Genomic DNA, 16,052 nt, shown 5'->3' on the forward strand with positions numbered 1-16,052 from the left:
AACCCTAACAGTTTCTTTTCGTGAACAGTTGGCTCATCAACTTTGATTACAGCTGTCTCGTGCCATGTTGTGCATTATTTGAAGTTTATGTACTTCATTTGTTCTAGGATTGAACAGACATAAATGTTTACAGTGGTTTTTTGCTTTGATTTGCCTAAGCAGTTGGAAAGCCTGCCTGATTTGGGAGTCCTGGATTTAATAATTTCTAAGAGCGAAATTTCTAACCTTGTTTATATATGTTGTTACAGGAGCTTTATTGCAGAAATGACCATTTATATCAAGCAGCTGGGCAGAAGTAAGTGCTTGCTTCCCTGATACTCTGAGCCTTGCCTTGTATAGTGGAGTAGTATTCGCTTTAAAGTCTTGAGCCACATATATGTAAGCTTTATTAATTTGACGGAGTCCATGATACAAGGTAGCATTTAGGGTATTTTAGAATATTAGAAGGCCCAGTTTCCCATTTTTGCATGTGAAAAGAAAGATTGTGCTAGTGTATATTTCAAAGGGTAATAAGAGGTGGTACACTACTGAAGAATCTGCCACTGTCAAAGAATTTAAAAATTTTTTTTTTTAATTTATTTATCTTTGGCTGTGTTGGGTCTTCGTTTCTGTGCGAGGGCTTTCTCTAGTTATGGCAAGCGGGGGCCACTCTTAATCGCGGTGCGCGGGCCTCTCACTATCGCGGCCTCTCTTGTTGCGGAGCACAGGCTCCAGACGCGCAGGCTCAGTAATTGTAGCTCACGGGTCCAGTTGCTCCGCGGCATGTGGGATCTTCCCGGACCAGGGCTCGAACCCATGTCCCCTGCATTGGCAGGCAGACTCTCAACCACTGCGCCACCAGGGAAGCCCTAAAATGTTTTTTTTAATCTTTCTACATAAAAGATATAATCCTTTGGGTAAGGCTAGCTAGGTGACATTTAGAAAGGAGTTAATCAGATGATAGGATTGGAGGCCTAAAAGTGAATGTAAAAGCATTTAAGAGTCACAGAGTCAAGAAGAAAAGGTGAGAAGGTTACCCTGAGGAAGCACTTAAGGAATAGGTTGGGGTTATTCATAAAGGAAGTAGAAAGGCAAAGATATATTACCTTTATTCTTAGTAAGTTTAAAGCAGGTGGTGTGTCATGCTTGAAAGTAAGGAATAGATAGCCCTGTGTACCTGGTTTTGTTACTTGCGAGTATTGTGACTTTGAATAAATCACACCTACATTGCTGGGACTCAATTTACTTCACTAAAAATTGGGAGAAATGGCTAAAGATTCTTTCCAGCTTGAGAATTCTGCAACTAACTCTGATGACTTAAATTTAGTATATCAAAGACTTCTAATAGAATCAAGCCTTTGAATGAATCATGAGGAGATGATGTTGAATTTTTTTATCCTAGACCTTAAAGATAAGTTACTCTGAGTAAATGGGAGTTTATTTTAAACTTATTGGAACACAGCTACAGTCATTTGTTTATGTCAGGGAACAGCAAACTTCTGTAAAAGTCCAGATAAATATTTTAAGCTTGGTGGGTCACATATATCACACATTATTTCTGTCTTGTATTTATGACTCTTTAAAAATTTTACAACATTTTTAGTTCCTGGGCCCATAGGTTTGTCAAACCCTAGTTTGAGTATTGTCAGTGAATGCTTTCACACTTGAGAGACAGAGCTGAGTAATTGTGACAGAGACCACGTGGCCTGCAAAGCCTAAAATATTTATTATCTGACCCTTTATAGAAGCAGATTGGTGTCTCCTGGTCTAGGCACTTTGGGCCCATTTTCTTTCCTTTGATTTGCTTTTTGATCCTTTACTTTTCAGAAGTTAAACTCTCTTTTCTTCCCCTGTTTTAATGCCAAATGATGTTAATAATGACAACTTCGCTGAAATAGGTTATTTGCTTTTATAATGATTTGTATGTGTCTTAGTGTGTGCCTGTAATCAAGATGGTTGGCTATTTAGTTGATAAGCTGTTAAAGTATGGCTTTTGGTTAGCAGTTAGAATGAAAAGGAACTTAGAACTCATAACGTACTCTGTATTTTAGGGCAGCTTTTGTACCTAGCCTCCTAGTTGCTTATGTTGAGATGTTTTCTTTACTTAGACGATTTATTCTTCTGTCTTTGGTAATCCTGACCTTAAATTGTAGGGATTTTTGCACGCGAACATGGATCGAATAAAAAATTGGCAGCACAGTCCTGTGCGCTGTCACTTGTCAGACAGCTCTACCACCTTGGAGTGATTGAAGCTTACTCTGGACTTACAAAGAAGAAAGAAGGAGAGACAGTGAGTCTTTAGACTTAGTAGCCCAAAGAGATATTGTAAGATTCAGTTTAGCTTCTGTTTAATATTTGGCTAAAGAAGTTTGGTAGTTCTAGGACTCTCGCCTCAAGAAATGGAAATGGCCCTACCAATCATCATTAAGTAATTCTTTCACAAGGGAACTGACTTGTTGGCTTTAGGGCTATTGTAGACCTAGCGTCGACTGCATACTCTTAACCCTACTGTAGTAGATTTGAGTAGTGTTCGTGTGTATGTTACATGATTTTCATGGCCATCCCTTTTCTGTAGGTGGAGCCTTACAAAGTTAACCTTTCTCAAGATTTGGAGCATCAGCTGCAGAACATCATTCAAGAGCTAAATCTTGAGATCGTGCCCCTAGTAAGCATACAGCTATTTAGTTTACCTTTGTATTGAACTTCTCTGGCCAGACAAGCAACTGGTATTGGTTTTTGGTTTTGTTTTGTTTTCTGTTATTTTTAATAGCCTGATGATCCTTCTGTGCCTGTTGTACTCAACCTTGGCAAATTGGCTCATTTTGAGCCGTCTCAGCGGCAGAACCAAGTGGGCGTGGTTCCTTGGTCACCTCCACAATCCAACTGGAATCCTTGGACCAGTAGCAACATTGATGAGGGGCCCCTGGCTTACGTGAGTGCAACATTGTTTTTGAGATCAGACTCTCGTGTTTTACTTTTGAATATATTTCATTAGGATATCTAGATTGAAAATGGATTCATTTTGAAGCTGAATTATGCTTTTGTGTGACTGTTGCCTTCTTATTTTACAGGCTACTCCAGAACAAATAAGTATGGACCTCAAGAGTGAATTAATGTATCAGCTGGAACAGGATCATGATTTGCAAGCAGTAAGTCTGTGAAGTATTTAGACGTAAGGTGCTCACAGTCTGAGAACTTTCTAGGTATGGGCAGAAAGACAGCGAATAATGTTTTTGCCCTTTCTAGGAAGGTAGAGCAAAGATACTAACCTAACCGCTAATCCTAGTTACCTCTGAGGGTTGTTGTTGTGAGTTAAGGGCCTGTAATTCTTAAAGCGGAAGATGTGGGATAATAACTTTTTTTTTTTTTTGGTAGTTTTTTGGTATTTTCTGAATGAAACAACTTAAAATGTTAGAAGAAAGGGAATGTATATGTAATGTCTAGGGAGAAAAGGAGGAAAATAAGGGTGTGGATAAGGCCAAAAGATAGATTCTTCAGAAATTTAATGGAAAGAGACCGTTCAACTAGAGGTGTAAATATATACGTTCTTTTATGAAAAAGTATATTTTGAGTACTCAGCCAGTGGAAAGGAATAACTTTTTATAGAGATGGCAAATTTTTTTTAGAATTAAGATAGTTGTTTCTAATATGTATATTGGTAGAAATTTGAGGTGTAACTTTTCTAATACAGATCTTACAAGAGAGAGAGTTACTGCCTGTGAAGAAATTTGAAAGTGAAATCCTGGAAGCAATTAGTCAAAATCCAGTTGTTATTATCCGAGGCGCTACTGGATGTGGTAAAACCACACAAGTTCCCCAGTTTATTCTAGATGACTTTATCCAGAATGACCGAGCAGCAGGATGTAATATTGTAGTAACTCAGGTAAGTAGCAAGCCAGCTTACGAGGTACGTGCCTGGTGTGGATAGGGTTTGAGAGTGGAAACACCTAGAAGCCTGACCATTCCTAATTCTTTGATCAACTCCCCTTTGTAGTGACATAAAATTCTGAAAGTGGTAGAGCATTAGGCCCTTTTAAATAAAAAAAAGGAAAAGAAAGGCATGAAAGGAATTTAAGTCTATGTTAATCTCCAGTATAACTCACCAATAAGCTAAACAACCATGTGGAGGATTCTTTTTGTCTGGGCTAGAGGGAGTCTTTGGTCCTAGAATTGAACAAAACAGAGTACTTTCTCCTTAAGTTTACATCCAAACCTTGGTTCTCTCTATCTTATCACCTTAATGTTCAATAAAAACCAGTCAGCGCAAGAGTAGACAAGATAGAAAAACAGATAAATGGTTGACTTCAGCTGAATGCTTACTATACACCGGCTTCTGTTTTAAACAGTTGATATTTTTTTTAACTCATTTAAAGTTTATGACGCTAAGATGTAAGTACTATATTATTTAATATTTCTCTTTTAGTAACTTAGGGCACAAAGAGACTTAAAAATTGTCCAAGGTTAACACAGGAAGTTGTTGAAACTAGGATTCATAACCAAACAGTCGGCCTTCAGTATTCCCCCTTTTGACTGCTACATTCTGTCGTTACCTTGCTAGCAATAAGCAGTGCCTGCAAGTTTGTCGCAGTGCTTAGGGAAGAGCAGTCTTCTTAGGTTAAAGCAGTTCCTGTCAGCTCTAACCCTGTACTTCTGGCACTTGAAAGGAGAGCATTGCAAGTAGCCAGATACTACCTCTCAGGCTGGCCCAGACCTTGACTTAGGGATTCTTAACCGGGGAAGCTTAATTGATACTCAGGGGAGAGTCATGAATCTTGAAATAGCAAAAGATGTTTGTACACATGCATTTATGTGGACATGTGCAAACCATATTTTTTTAACATGTCTGAAATGAAGTATGTCTTAAAAATTGGCCTCTATATTTTATAGGAGAGTTGGGTTTGGGGGGGGCCTTCAAAAAATGACCGAAGGAATGCATTTAAAATGGGTGATATTTTAAGCTTGAAAAAAATATGATAGATCTCCATTTTCCTGGGATAGGACCCTTAGCTTTCTTCTCAAAATGTTCTTCGATTGCCCTTCTCACTCCCAAAACTGGCTATGATTTCTTTGTCTCGCAGCAGAAGTTCCAACCTCAAGTACATCAATAAAATATACTTGCTCTTAATGCTTATCTGATTTTTCAGGAGGTGTATTGTTCAGGAGGGCGCCATTTTACAGAAGAACTTTGAGCTCTGCCCTCCTTCCTTACTACCACTCGCCAGTTTTAAATTCAAAACAGTTCAGCCATATAGGCAGAAATGCTGAATTCAACAAATGAGCTGAACACCTGTGGTCTCACTCAGAAGTTGTTTGCGGGGCTTCCCTGGTGGCGCAGTGGTTGGGAGTCCGCCTGCCAATGCAGGGGACGCGGGTTTGAGTCCTGGTCTGGGAGGATCCCGCATGTCGCGGAGTGGCTGAGCCCTTGCGCCACAGCTGCTGAGTCTGCGCTCTGGAGCCCGCATGCTGCGGCTGCTGGGGCCCACGCGCCTGGAGCCTGTGCTCCGCAATGAGGGGGGCCACCGCAATGAGAAGCCTGCGCGCCATAGCCGAGAGTGGCCCCCGCTCGCCACAGCTGGAGGGAGCCCGCGCTCAGCAAGGAAGACCCAACGCAGACAAAAATAAGTAAATTAAATAAATTTAAAAAAAAAAAAGTTGTTTGCATGTCATGAGTATGAAAAAAACTAACTCCCGCCCAACTGAGAAGTGATTTTTTTCGCCTGCTGTCTGACTTATCAAATCCAAATTGTTCCAGACAAAAATGGCTTCTGTTTGTTCCAGACAAGAATAGTTTTTGTACTGTGGTCTTCAACTTTGTATAATTTGCTTACTAACTTGTGTCCCTTCCCAAATAATTTGGACATTTCTGGTGGTTTCATCTGTAAAATGAACAGATTTCTATATGTAGGCTGTAACAAGCGTAAGGGCGGTGAAGCTACAGTGTGGAAGGGTGGATCGAATGTTATTCTGCTTCTTTTGCGTATAAAACAGCTTTCACTTATCCACTAGTTCTTTATTTATATTCCTTCATAAAGTGATAGATTCATGAAATTGAAAGATACTTCAGAATTATTCCATCTTTCTACTCAGGGTGGAATTTTTATAATAGATGGTCACCTAACTTCTGCTTGAAAATTTCCAGTTGTGTGGAGATGCAGCCTGTGTCTTCTGATTTTGGACAAATGACTGACCTGTCACATGAAATCAGCATTCTGTGGCTTCCATGTTTTTGTCCTAGTGCTTGTCCCCAAATCAGTCTCTGATTTCTCCTACCTGTAATAAGTCTTCAAAAGTTTGTATAGTGTCCTAGTATATCTCCTTTGTTTTATAACAACTATGGTTCAGCCATGAAGATAGAGTCTAAGGCTGTTGAGCACATTTGAAGCATCAGCATCCTACCTGAGAAGGTAGGCCTGAACATGCTGATTGGTCATTGTAGAATACAGTTCTTAATAATTGTGATATTATATAGTACTTCTGTTAAGACAGTCTGAGACAGCATTAATAATTTTTGTAGTAATATCACTGTTGTAGCATCTTTCGATTTTATTTATTTATTTATTTTTTTATTTATTTATGGCTGAGTTGGGTCTTCATTGCTGCGTGTGGGCTTTCTCTAGTTGCGGCGAGTGGGGGCTACTCTTTTTTTTTTTTTTTAAATATTATTTATTTATTTATTTTGGCTGTGTTGGGTCTTCGTTTCTGTGCGCGGGCTTTCTCTAGTTGTGGCAGGCGGGGGCCACTCTTCATCGCGGTGTGCGGGCCTCTCACTATCGCGGCCTCTCGTTACGGAGCACAGGCTCCAGACGCCCAGGCTCAATAGTTGTGGCTCACGGGCCTAGTTGCTCCGCGGCATGTGGGATCTTCGCAGACCAGGGCTCTAACCCGTGTCTCCTGCATTGGCAGGCAGATTCTCAACCACTGCGCCACCAGGGAAGCCCGGGGGCTACTCTTCATTGCAGTGTGCGGGCTTCTTATTGTGGTGTCTTTTCTTGTTGTGGAGCATGGGCTCTAGGTGCACGGGCTTCAGTAGTTGTGGCACATGGAGTCAGTCGTTGTGGCTCGCGGGCTCTAGAGTACAGGCTCAGTAGTTGTGGCACACAGACTTAGTTGCTCCACGGCATGTGGGATCTTCCTGGACCAGAGCTCGAACCCGTGTCCCCTGCATTGGCAGGCGGATTCTTAACCACCTCACCACCAGGGAAGCCCTCATTTTTCCTTTTTCCTCCACTTGCAGTCATATGTAGGAAATCACATGAAGTCATTACCTAAGTTTTTTATGTGCTTGGTTAAATGTGTTATTTCAAGTCATAGAGCACAAGTTGAGAGTTATTATGAACTAGAATAAAACAGAATGAGTAGCTCAAACCTTAACTCGTAACCTTACCACCGGCTTTAGTGTAAATTCTATACCAAACTCACTGTATCCTTTTTGTGCCTTCAGGCTATTCATACTCAAGCCACTTAAAACTTAAGGTGTGAGTGTGCAACAATTGAAAATAGGAAATAGTTATTTTCTGACCTTAAAGATGTTGAGAGAGGTGAATTAAAATTGCTAGGATGCAACTCAAGTATGTTAAATTAACATCTGTGAATATCTTGGCAGTCCTGCACATACCCCAAGGTACCATCATTTCAGGATACAGCTGTCCGTCATGTAAAATAAACTCAGAACTTAGAAAATAGAGAAAGTGAGTCTGGTATGTTTTGTGATATCTGATGCCTTAGAAATCTTGTATTTTATTGCAGCCTAGTTCTATTACCATGTATTTAAATACCCAGATGAGAAATAGGGGTGCAAAGTTCTGAAAGCAGTACTCTTTCAGTTAGAGATCGCTAAGAAGAGAAATTACAGTTCTGGATAAATGTCAAGAGGTGTGTAAAGGATGCAGATTTTATTTTTTTTAAATTTTATTTATTTATTTATTTTTGGCTGTGTTGGGTCTTCGTTTCTGTGCGAGGGCTTTCTCTAGTTGCGGCAAGTGGGGGCCACTCTTCATCGCGGTGCGCGGGCCTCTCAATATCGCGGCCTCTCTTGTTGCGGAGCACAGGCTCCAGACGCGCAGGCTCAGTAGTTGTGGCTCACGGGCCCAGTTGCTCCGCGGCATGTGGGATCCTCCCAGACCAGGGCTCGAAACCATGTCCCCTGCATTGGCAGGCAGATTGTCAACCACTGTGCCACCAGGGAAGCCCCCAGATTTTAGAATACTGCAAAAGAACACTTTGAGACAGGTCTTCAGCTGCTTGTGGTATGGAAAGTTTTACCGGTAATATTAGCTGTTTTAATTAATTAAAGTGAACATAGAATTGTGAAGAAGAGGTAATCACTTAGAACTAACTACTACTATGGCTGGTCTCCAGGCAAGAGTAATAAGATTCTACAGAGCAAATGAGAGCAGATAAATATGCAATGAAAATGTAAAGAAAAGCTCATATGCTGGAGGATAATTTGAAGTATTCTGTTGGAATGACTTAACATTATCCCTTGCTTTCATCACCACTACTTTTTAACTAGTTTCACTTAAACGGGTTATTCTGTTATTTAATCCAAATACAACATAAAATTACAACAAGAGGCAGAATAATTGGGAAAAGGCTTAGTTGGGAGTAAAGAAAATTTGTATTACATCTAAAGTCATGTATATGAATTTAGGCAAAATACCTTTACCTGTGAACTTGTGTTTTTATCTGTTAGAATGGAAAAAAAAAATCTCACTGTTATTCTGAAGCACAAATAAAATAGTACATGCAGTCATGGTTTTTACTATTGTTACGCAGATGTTAATTATGATTGTTCTGTGGGGTCTCTATAGTCTTGAATCTTTATTTATAGAACATAGAATATTTCTATATACTATAGAATATTTAAGAGAGGATAAGTTAAACCATATGTGGAGAGGTAGTTCTGCGGGTGTAGAAAGAAGGTGGACCTTGCTTTGTATGTATTCATTGTAGGGCAGTATGTAAAACAGTTATTGACTATCCAAGGGAAAAGAGAAATTATTCAGGGGATAAATAGAGCAACCTATTTATAGGTTATCAGGTAGCATGCAGTCTGAGAAGTGTTTAAACATTAATAGTCTTTTACATTAAGCATTGTTCTCCCACACAAAATGCCTATCCTCTGGATATTTATAATGAGCTAAGAATTATACTGAGAATAAGATTTTATTTTTAGTTGCTTTTTTCTGACTCTAAAAGTATTATATACCCATTGGGAAAAAAAATTAGAAAATAAAGTAAATTTTAAAAGAAACCAAAGCCCACACAGAATCCCACCATCCGGAAGTAATCATTTTTACTTTTGGCCTTTATCCTTTCAGACTTCATGTACATATACTGTATGTACACCATCCTAACCTGTCCCCTTTATGTAACAGCACACCTGCTATTAAAGCAACGGAATAATTTTTTAGTGACTTCATAATTTTCCATTTTATGCATATACGTTTATTTTATTCTTAAATGATGGAGATACTTTAAGATTGTTTCTAATATTTTGGTATTTATGTATGCTGGGATGAATATACTTGTACATACATCTTATACTCTCATTGGATTATTTCATTGGAATAAATTCCTAGACATGGAATTGTTGGGTCGAAGGGTATGCATATTTTAAGTTTTATGCATTTTGCCATACTCCCCTCAGGAAAAATCATACTGATTTCCAGTTGGATCAGTTATGAATAAAAGAAGCACTTCTCTTTTTAATATGTATTTTAAATGTTTTTTTCTGAAGTCAGGGCTGTTGAAATAGGAAGGCGATAAGTTAGAGAAGCATACAAAACATGGAAAGGAGATTGTAGGGTCATTTGTTTCTTTGGTGTTTGAATAGTCATCTTGATATTGATGTTTTCTGCTTTTACTCAAGGAAATTTGGCCAGTAGGGCTTCTGAAGATGGTTGTTTTAGCACTTCTTGTGTTAATTTGTAACAGCCTCTGTCATGGATGGCTTGGGAGGTGAGGGCTGTACTGTTAAGAACTACAGTAAGTGCTGCTTACGGAGTATGCCGTCTCCTGTCCATATTCACTTTAAAAGGCTGGAAACTACAAAGGTGATTGACCTGAAAGTAGCCTCAAGCTGGTAAAAGCAATCCTTGAGTATCCAGTAGCATAGAAATACACCTCAGAAGAGTCAGATATCCTAATTGAGTTGAAGTTTTTCTAGAAGCCAGCTATTTAGTAGAAATGTTGAAAACTGTAGGAAAGACAAAAGGAGAGAAAAGCGATAATAGTGTTGAGCATTTACCTGTTCTTTGTAGAATGCAAAGAACTTCTTGAAAATGCCCAAAAAACTTTATATTTTATACCTTTAGTGGAATATCATCTTCACGTTCCCTGACATAAGTATATAGCAGAACTCTTCTCTTTATGGACAAATGCATAACTCAGTCCTTCATGTAACACTTTTATTCAGAGTTAGTGAGGTACAGAGAACTGGTCAGCAGTGGTCATTAAAAGCTAGCATTGTTCAGCGAAACAAGGCATATAAACCAGAAAGAATATAAGCTCAGGAAAATGTACAGTATGTTCAAGATGGCATCTTTTAATCCCTTACCTTGCTGGACAGGATAAATATGAACTAGGTGATTGTACACTTCACCTATATGTGTTACTAGCCACATAGCATAAAGGACTCTTGTGTTAGGGGATATAGAAATTAATAAACCGTGTTTTATATTAATTCAAAGGCTGTTGATAGCTCTAGTGAAGCTCCTGGTTTTTTGGTTTGGGGTTTTTTTTGTTTGGTTTTTGTTTTTTAAGATTGTATTAGCCTCTGATTTCCTAAATGGTCATGTCATATAACCTGGGGTATAATCATATAGGTACTTAACTAAATATGGAACTCGGAAAAAACTTTCTCAGTCTAGGAACTAAAGTACAATCTATCATCGGGAACTTTTTGACAAAGTCAAATACAAGGCAACCTGGAAGCATTTAGTCTAAATCTGCATGTACCCCCATAGCTATACATTCAGGATATCATAATAGCCATGGTATCCACCAAGTAAATGCTGTTTTGTGTACTTAGAAGACAGGGGACACTTTGGAAGTTTTCATAAAAGTTAAGGTCCAACACTTAAAATTTTAACCCATAATTGTCCTTAGGGTTCAGCATATTTATTGCTAGCAGCATGTATATTGCTGGAAAAGGTAATATACCCTCAGTTTTCCCAGCTACATAAGCTCATCAAAACCAGGAGTGATTTCATTGAGGTGTTGTGTTTTGTTTTTTTATCTCTAGCACCTTTTGTGGCACCTGATATCAATACAGACATGCTATGACTGCTTACTTTATGAGTTAGTAAGTGAATGAATCGTAGATACGGCAAAAGAGGTTGTTCACCTTCCTAATAACCTGTACATCTCAGTTAAATAGTTCTTTAAACATGTGCCTGTGCTGTGGTAGGAAGTTATAAGAACAAGCTGTCCACGTGTGATCTGTCTGCTTCCCCACTGGAAGATCACTTGATGCCATTAAGAGTTAGGGCCAATGTTGAAGAAATTTTATTTTCTATAAAAACCTTGGAATCACTTTATATACAAAGTGAAAAACAGCATTTTTAACTGTCTACCATAGAATTAAGTGGTAATTTTTTTTGTTTTTTTAATAAACTTTGGAGCTTCCTAAATGTTATCACTACTATTATTGTTTCTGTTGATTACTGAGCTGGCAACGGGTCAGATTTACTACAGTCATTTAATAACCCTAATAAACAAGTGTAACTAATTTTGTAGCTTTTAAATCACTTTTTTTTTTTTTTTTTGTCTCAGCCCAGGAGAATCAGTGCAGTTTCTGTGGCAGAGCGAGTTGCATATGAGAGAGGAGAAGAGCCTGGAAAAAGTTGTGGCTATAGTGTTCGATTTGAGTCTGTACTTCCCCGCCCTCATGCCAGTATAATGTTTTGTACTGTGGGTCAGTAATCTGTTTTATTTTGGCCTTTCACTTGGGGTTTACATTTTGTTTGTGAAGAAAACTTGATAATAGCACAGAGTGACTGGAAATAATAAATCAAGAACCCAGTTTCAGAATTCTTGTTTAAATAGAACTTTTGGCAGTTTTTTTCTTCATGGAGAGTGTTATGTACCTGCTGGCTTTTGTAGTGCAGAGCAAATGAAATCAGCTTAGGTTGCTGGAACTGTTAAAAATGTTTTCATTAGACAAATGTGTTATAGACTACATGATCACTTCTTTAATAATTTAAATATACCAGTGATGATTTCTTTCCTAAAACGCTGGGGTTATAGTAGTTGAAGCATAGTTGATTGTCTAGAAATTGGTTTCTTTGCACTTTTCCTTACCTCCCTACTTTAACATAGAAACTCATCGCCAGTGTTTACTCTGATTTTCTTTTCAAGGTGTACTCCTAAGAAAATTAGAAGCAGGCATTCGAGGAATCAGTCATGTAATTGTAGATGAAATACATGAAAGAGACATAAATGTAAGTAACTTGAGAGTGATGGTAAGGTACCAGTGCTAAAATTCTGAATAAAGAGAAATGAAGTAGAATGTCTTTATTGTATTTCCATTTTCCCATAGCTTACAACTTCTATCAAAATTATGAACGTCAGTCACTAAGATATTGGACACCTTTTTTAGCAAAGCCATTAAACCCTTTTTTTTCCTTTGTTAAAGCACAGAGTTCTGAAAGACCTCTTATTGTAAAGTAAGTATAATTGCAGTGATCATTAAGTTAGCATAATTCAGCAACTGAACTAATGATTTATCACTGAATAGCTGATGGAATTTTAATAATCAGTTTTTCTTTGAATTGAAAATTTATCTGTGATAAATTTTACATTGTTTTCCTCCCGCCACCTGGCTTGCAGGATCTTAGTTCCCTGACCAGGGATCAAACCCGGGCCCATGGCAGTGAAAGCGCCGAGTCCTAACCACTGGACAGCCAGGGAATTTCCACAATTTTAAATTTAATATAGTTAATGGTGTGTTTTCGGATGTTTGCAGCTTTAGTCTTTTCCAACGTTAATAGTAATCATGCCAGAATTAAGAAAAAACTAGAATTTTTTTCACACCCTATCCTCTTTTGGTCCTTGGCAAAACTTGTATAGAATTAACTTATTATACAATTGTGTAATTCAAAGAATGATACCATAAATCAGTGACTTGTTTTTATGGCACTGTTTTACATATCCAAACAAAGGTATTAGTGGGTGGACAGTATGTCATTCAGACTGTTTCCAAGCTCCGGTTACTTAAAACATTCGTTGGAGCTCCTCCTCTTTAGAAAATAATTCCGTAGCCGTTGTTGTTCATCATACTTAGTTTTAGCAAAATTTTGATCTTTATGGTTGAGCTAAAGCAAGTAAGAAAGTTTGCATGGTCTTTCAGGTGACCTTTTTAAATCAAATCTATTCCATAGGATAAAATTTTTGCTGCTTTTGTCATTCAGAATCTTTTGAAAACTAATGTTCCCCCCCCCCCCCGCAATTAACTTAATCAAAATAAATGTTTCAGTATTTTCTTTACTAGCATGGTAACATACCAGTGTTCTTAGAGTTTAAATTATTCCAGGTCACACTAGAAACATCATAGGTCATCATTACTATTTTCCCCCAAAATAAGTGGCTTTGGTCAACTTTTCTTGAAAGATTGTCAGGTCTATATTAATGTATTATTCACAGTAAAAATGGAAAAACACCTTTGCAGAAACATGTGTTCTCTTTCAGATGAACCTTATCTAAACGTCACTTTACGGGGAAAACCCAAGAGAACTTAAAAGACCAATTATTAGAAAAATAGAATAGGGGACTTCCATGGCAGTCCGGTGATTGGGACTGTGCACTTCCACTGCAGGGGGCACGGGTTCAATCCCTGGTCGGGGAATAAGGATCCCACATGCCGCACGGCCAAAAGAAAGAAACATTTAGCAGTATGGCTGGGAAAAAAGTTAATATACAAAAGTCTGTCGCATTGTGTACATTCCAAACAGCTAGAAAACAACTAAAGATACCACTGCACTAGTCAGAATGTCAAACACCACCACTGCACTAGTCAGAATGTCAAACACCTAAGACTAAGTCCAACAAAAAGACGTGCAGAACCTATACAGGAAAAATAAAACTTCATTACAAAACACTGAAAAAGACCAGATTGTGTTCACGGCTAATATAATATAGATGTCAGATTGCCTGAAGTTGATCCACATCTGAATGCAATTCTAATCCATTCCCAGTAGGTTTTGTTAATAGGCTGATTATAAAAACCTATAGGGAAGATTTATGGCCAAAAATAACAAGGACTCCTGTAGAAGAGCAGGATGAAGGGTCTTGCTTTACAGATCTCAGGACTTAATTTGAACCTATAATAATTATCGACAGTATAGTACATGAGATGACAGTTTGACCAACAATAATACAGAGTGTAGAAACAGATTGTGTGTTGCGTGCAGCTTCGGTATAATAGAGTGAGTGATAGATGGCATGTCAGATCAGTGGAAAGAGAATGTACTATTCAGTAAATGGAGCTGGAAACAATTGGTCATCCATAAGGAAATACTTGAACTTGGATCCTTACCTTATAACCAGATACAGAAATCAACTCCAGATAGATAAGGACTTAAATGCCAAAGCAGTTTTAAAACTCTTGAGTAGAATATATAAGTAGACATCTAGACAGCACTATCCAGTAGAAATATAATGTGGCCTACACATGCAGTTTTTAATTTTCTAGCATCATATTTTAAAAGGTGGAAAGAAACAGGTAAAATTAACTCGGTATATCTAAAATATTTTCATCATGTAGTCAATATAAAAAATATATCAACGTTTTTTACGTTTTTTTTTTTCATATTAAGTCTTCAAAATCTGTCTGTGTATTTTACACTTAGAGCACATCTCAGTTTAGACCAGGCACATTTTATGTGCTCAGTAGCCACAACTATATTGGGCAACATAGTTCTAGGCCTTCTGGAAGAATTTCTTAGAACATGAAATGCATTAACCATGAAACAAAAGACTTGAGGTATTCATCTATATTAAGATTAAGAGCATGTATTCATTCAAAAGATACTTTCAGGAAAACCACAAGCTAGAAGATGCCAATATAGCCAACAAAGGATTAGTATAGAAAATACAAACACCTCCTACAAATCAGTAAGCAAAGTACAGATGACTCAGTAGAAAAACAAGGAAAAATACAAATAGGCATTTTACGAAAGAGCAATTATATTTGGCTAGTACACATGATGGGGTGTTCAGTCTCATTGGTGAATAGGAAAGTACACACCAAGACCATAATAAGGTTCGTCTACTTTATATCCATTTGATTAATAGAATTTTAAGTGATGATACCAAGTATTGGAGAATATAAATATCAGCAGGATCTCTTATCCATTGCTCATAGTGGTTTATGAACTGGTGGAATGCCTTAGGAAAATAGTTGAGCATTATCTGCAAAAGTTCAACATTTACACATCCTATGAGTGCAGTTCCATACACCTCCACTTAACCACAGAAACTTGCGTATGTACCGTAGGAGACACGAACTAGGATGTTCAGAGTAGCAAATGTTTGGAAGAGTAAAATCCCGGAAACAACCCAGATACCTGCAGTAGTTACCACCAGAAATCTACTGGTGAATTAATGGGTACATACACACATTGGGATATTTAAATAGTCATCAGAAAGAATAACTTTGGTGATTCACACGTGGGTGAGTCTTAGCAGTGCTATAGGATGTGAAAAAGGAAATCCCCAAAGATTACATAAAATATCATACCTTCTCATAAAGTTAAGAATAGGTAAATTTTAAAATATATGTATGCATGCATATATATGTATGTGTGTCTAGTTAGATACGCATATAGATCAGAGGAAAGGTATATGAAAAGGAATAATAAAAGATTCAGGATGGTGGATTTCTCTATTTGGGGAGGCAGAGTGATGGACTTGAAGACCCCATAGCCAGAGAAAAGTTTTATCAGAGTTCTAGCTTTCATATTGTTGTTTGGTGGGTTGATGGAAACTTTACATTATTAAATAATAAATGTCTCGACCATTATTTTGTTTGAATGGACTAAATATAGCCTTTTCAGCATTTGTAAGGTTCACTT

The 16,052-nt window shown here is 37.9% G+C and overlaps 1 protein-coding gene across 2 annotated transcripts in view; it reads left to right on the top strand.

Moving 5' to 3' along the window:
- Positions 1–16,052, top strand: part of DHX9 (DExH-box helicase 9) — a 55,975-nt gene that overhangs the window by 23,860 nt on the left and 16,063 nt on the right. For both annotated transcript variants that reach the window (XM_068541365.1, XM_068541366.1), the window contains 8 exons: positions 249–295; positions 2,133–2,269; positions 2,555–2,644; positions 2,750–2,911; positions 3,051–3,128; positions 3,671–3,862; positions 11,755–11,896; positions 12,340–12,422. In XM_068541365.1, coding sequence (XP_068397466.1) covers positions 249–295; positions 2,133–2,269; positions 2,555–2,644; positions 2,750–2,911; positions 3,051–3,128; positions 3,671–3,862; positions 11,755–11,896; positions 12,340–12,422 — 931 coding nt within the window. The remainder of the gene's footprint in view (positions 1–248; positions 296–2,132; positions 2,270–2,554; positions 2,645–2,749; positions 2,912–3,050; positions 3,129–3,670; positions 3,863–11,754; positions 11,897–12,339; positions 12,423–16,052) is intronic.

The sequence above is a fragment of the Eschrichtius robustus genome, chromosome 3 (genome assembly GCF_028021215.1).
Source record: "Eschrichtius robustus isolate mEscRob2 chromosome 3, mEscRob2.pri, whole genome shotgun sequence".
Lineage (NCBI taxonomy): Eukaryota > Metazoa > Chordata > Mammalia > Artiodactyla > Eschrichtiidae > Eschrichtius > Eschrichtius robustus.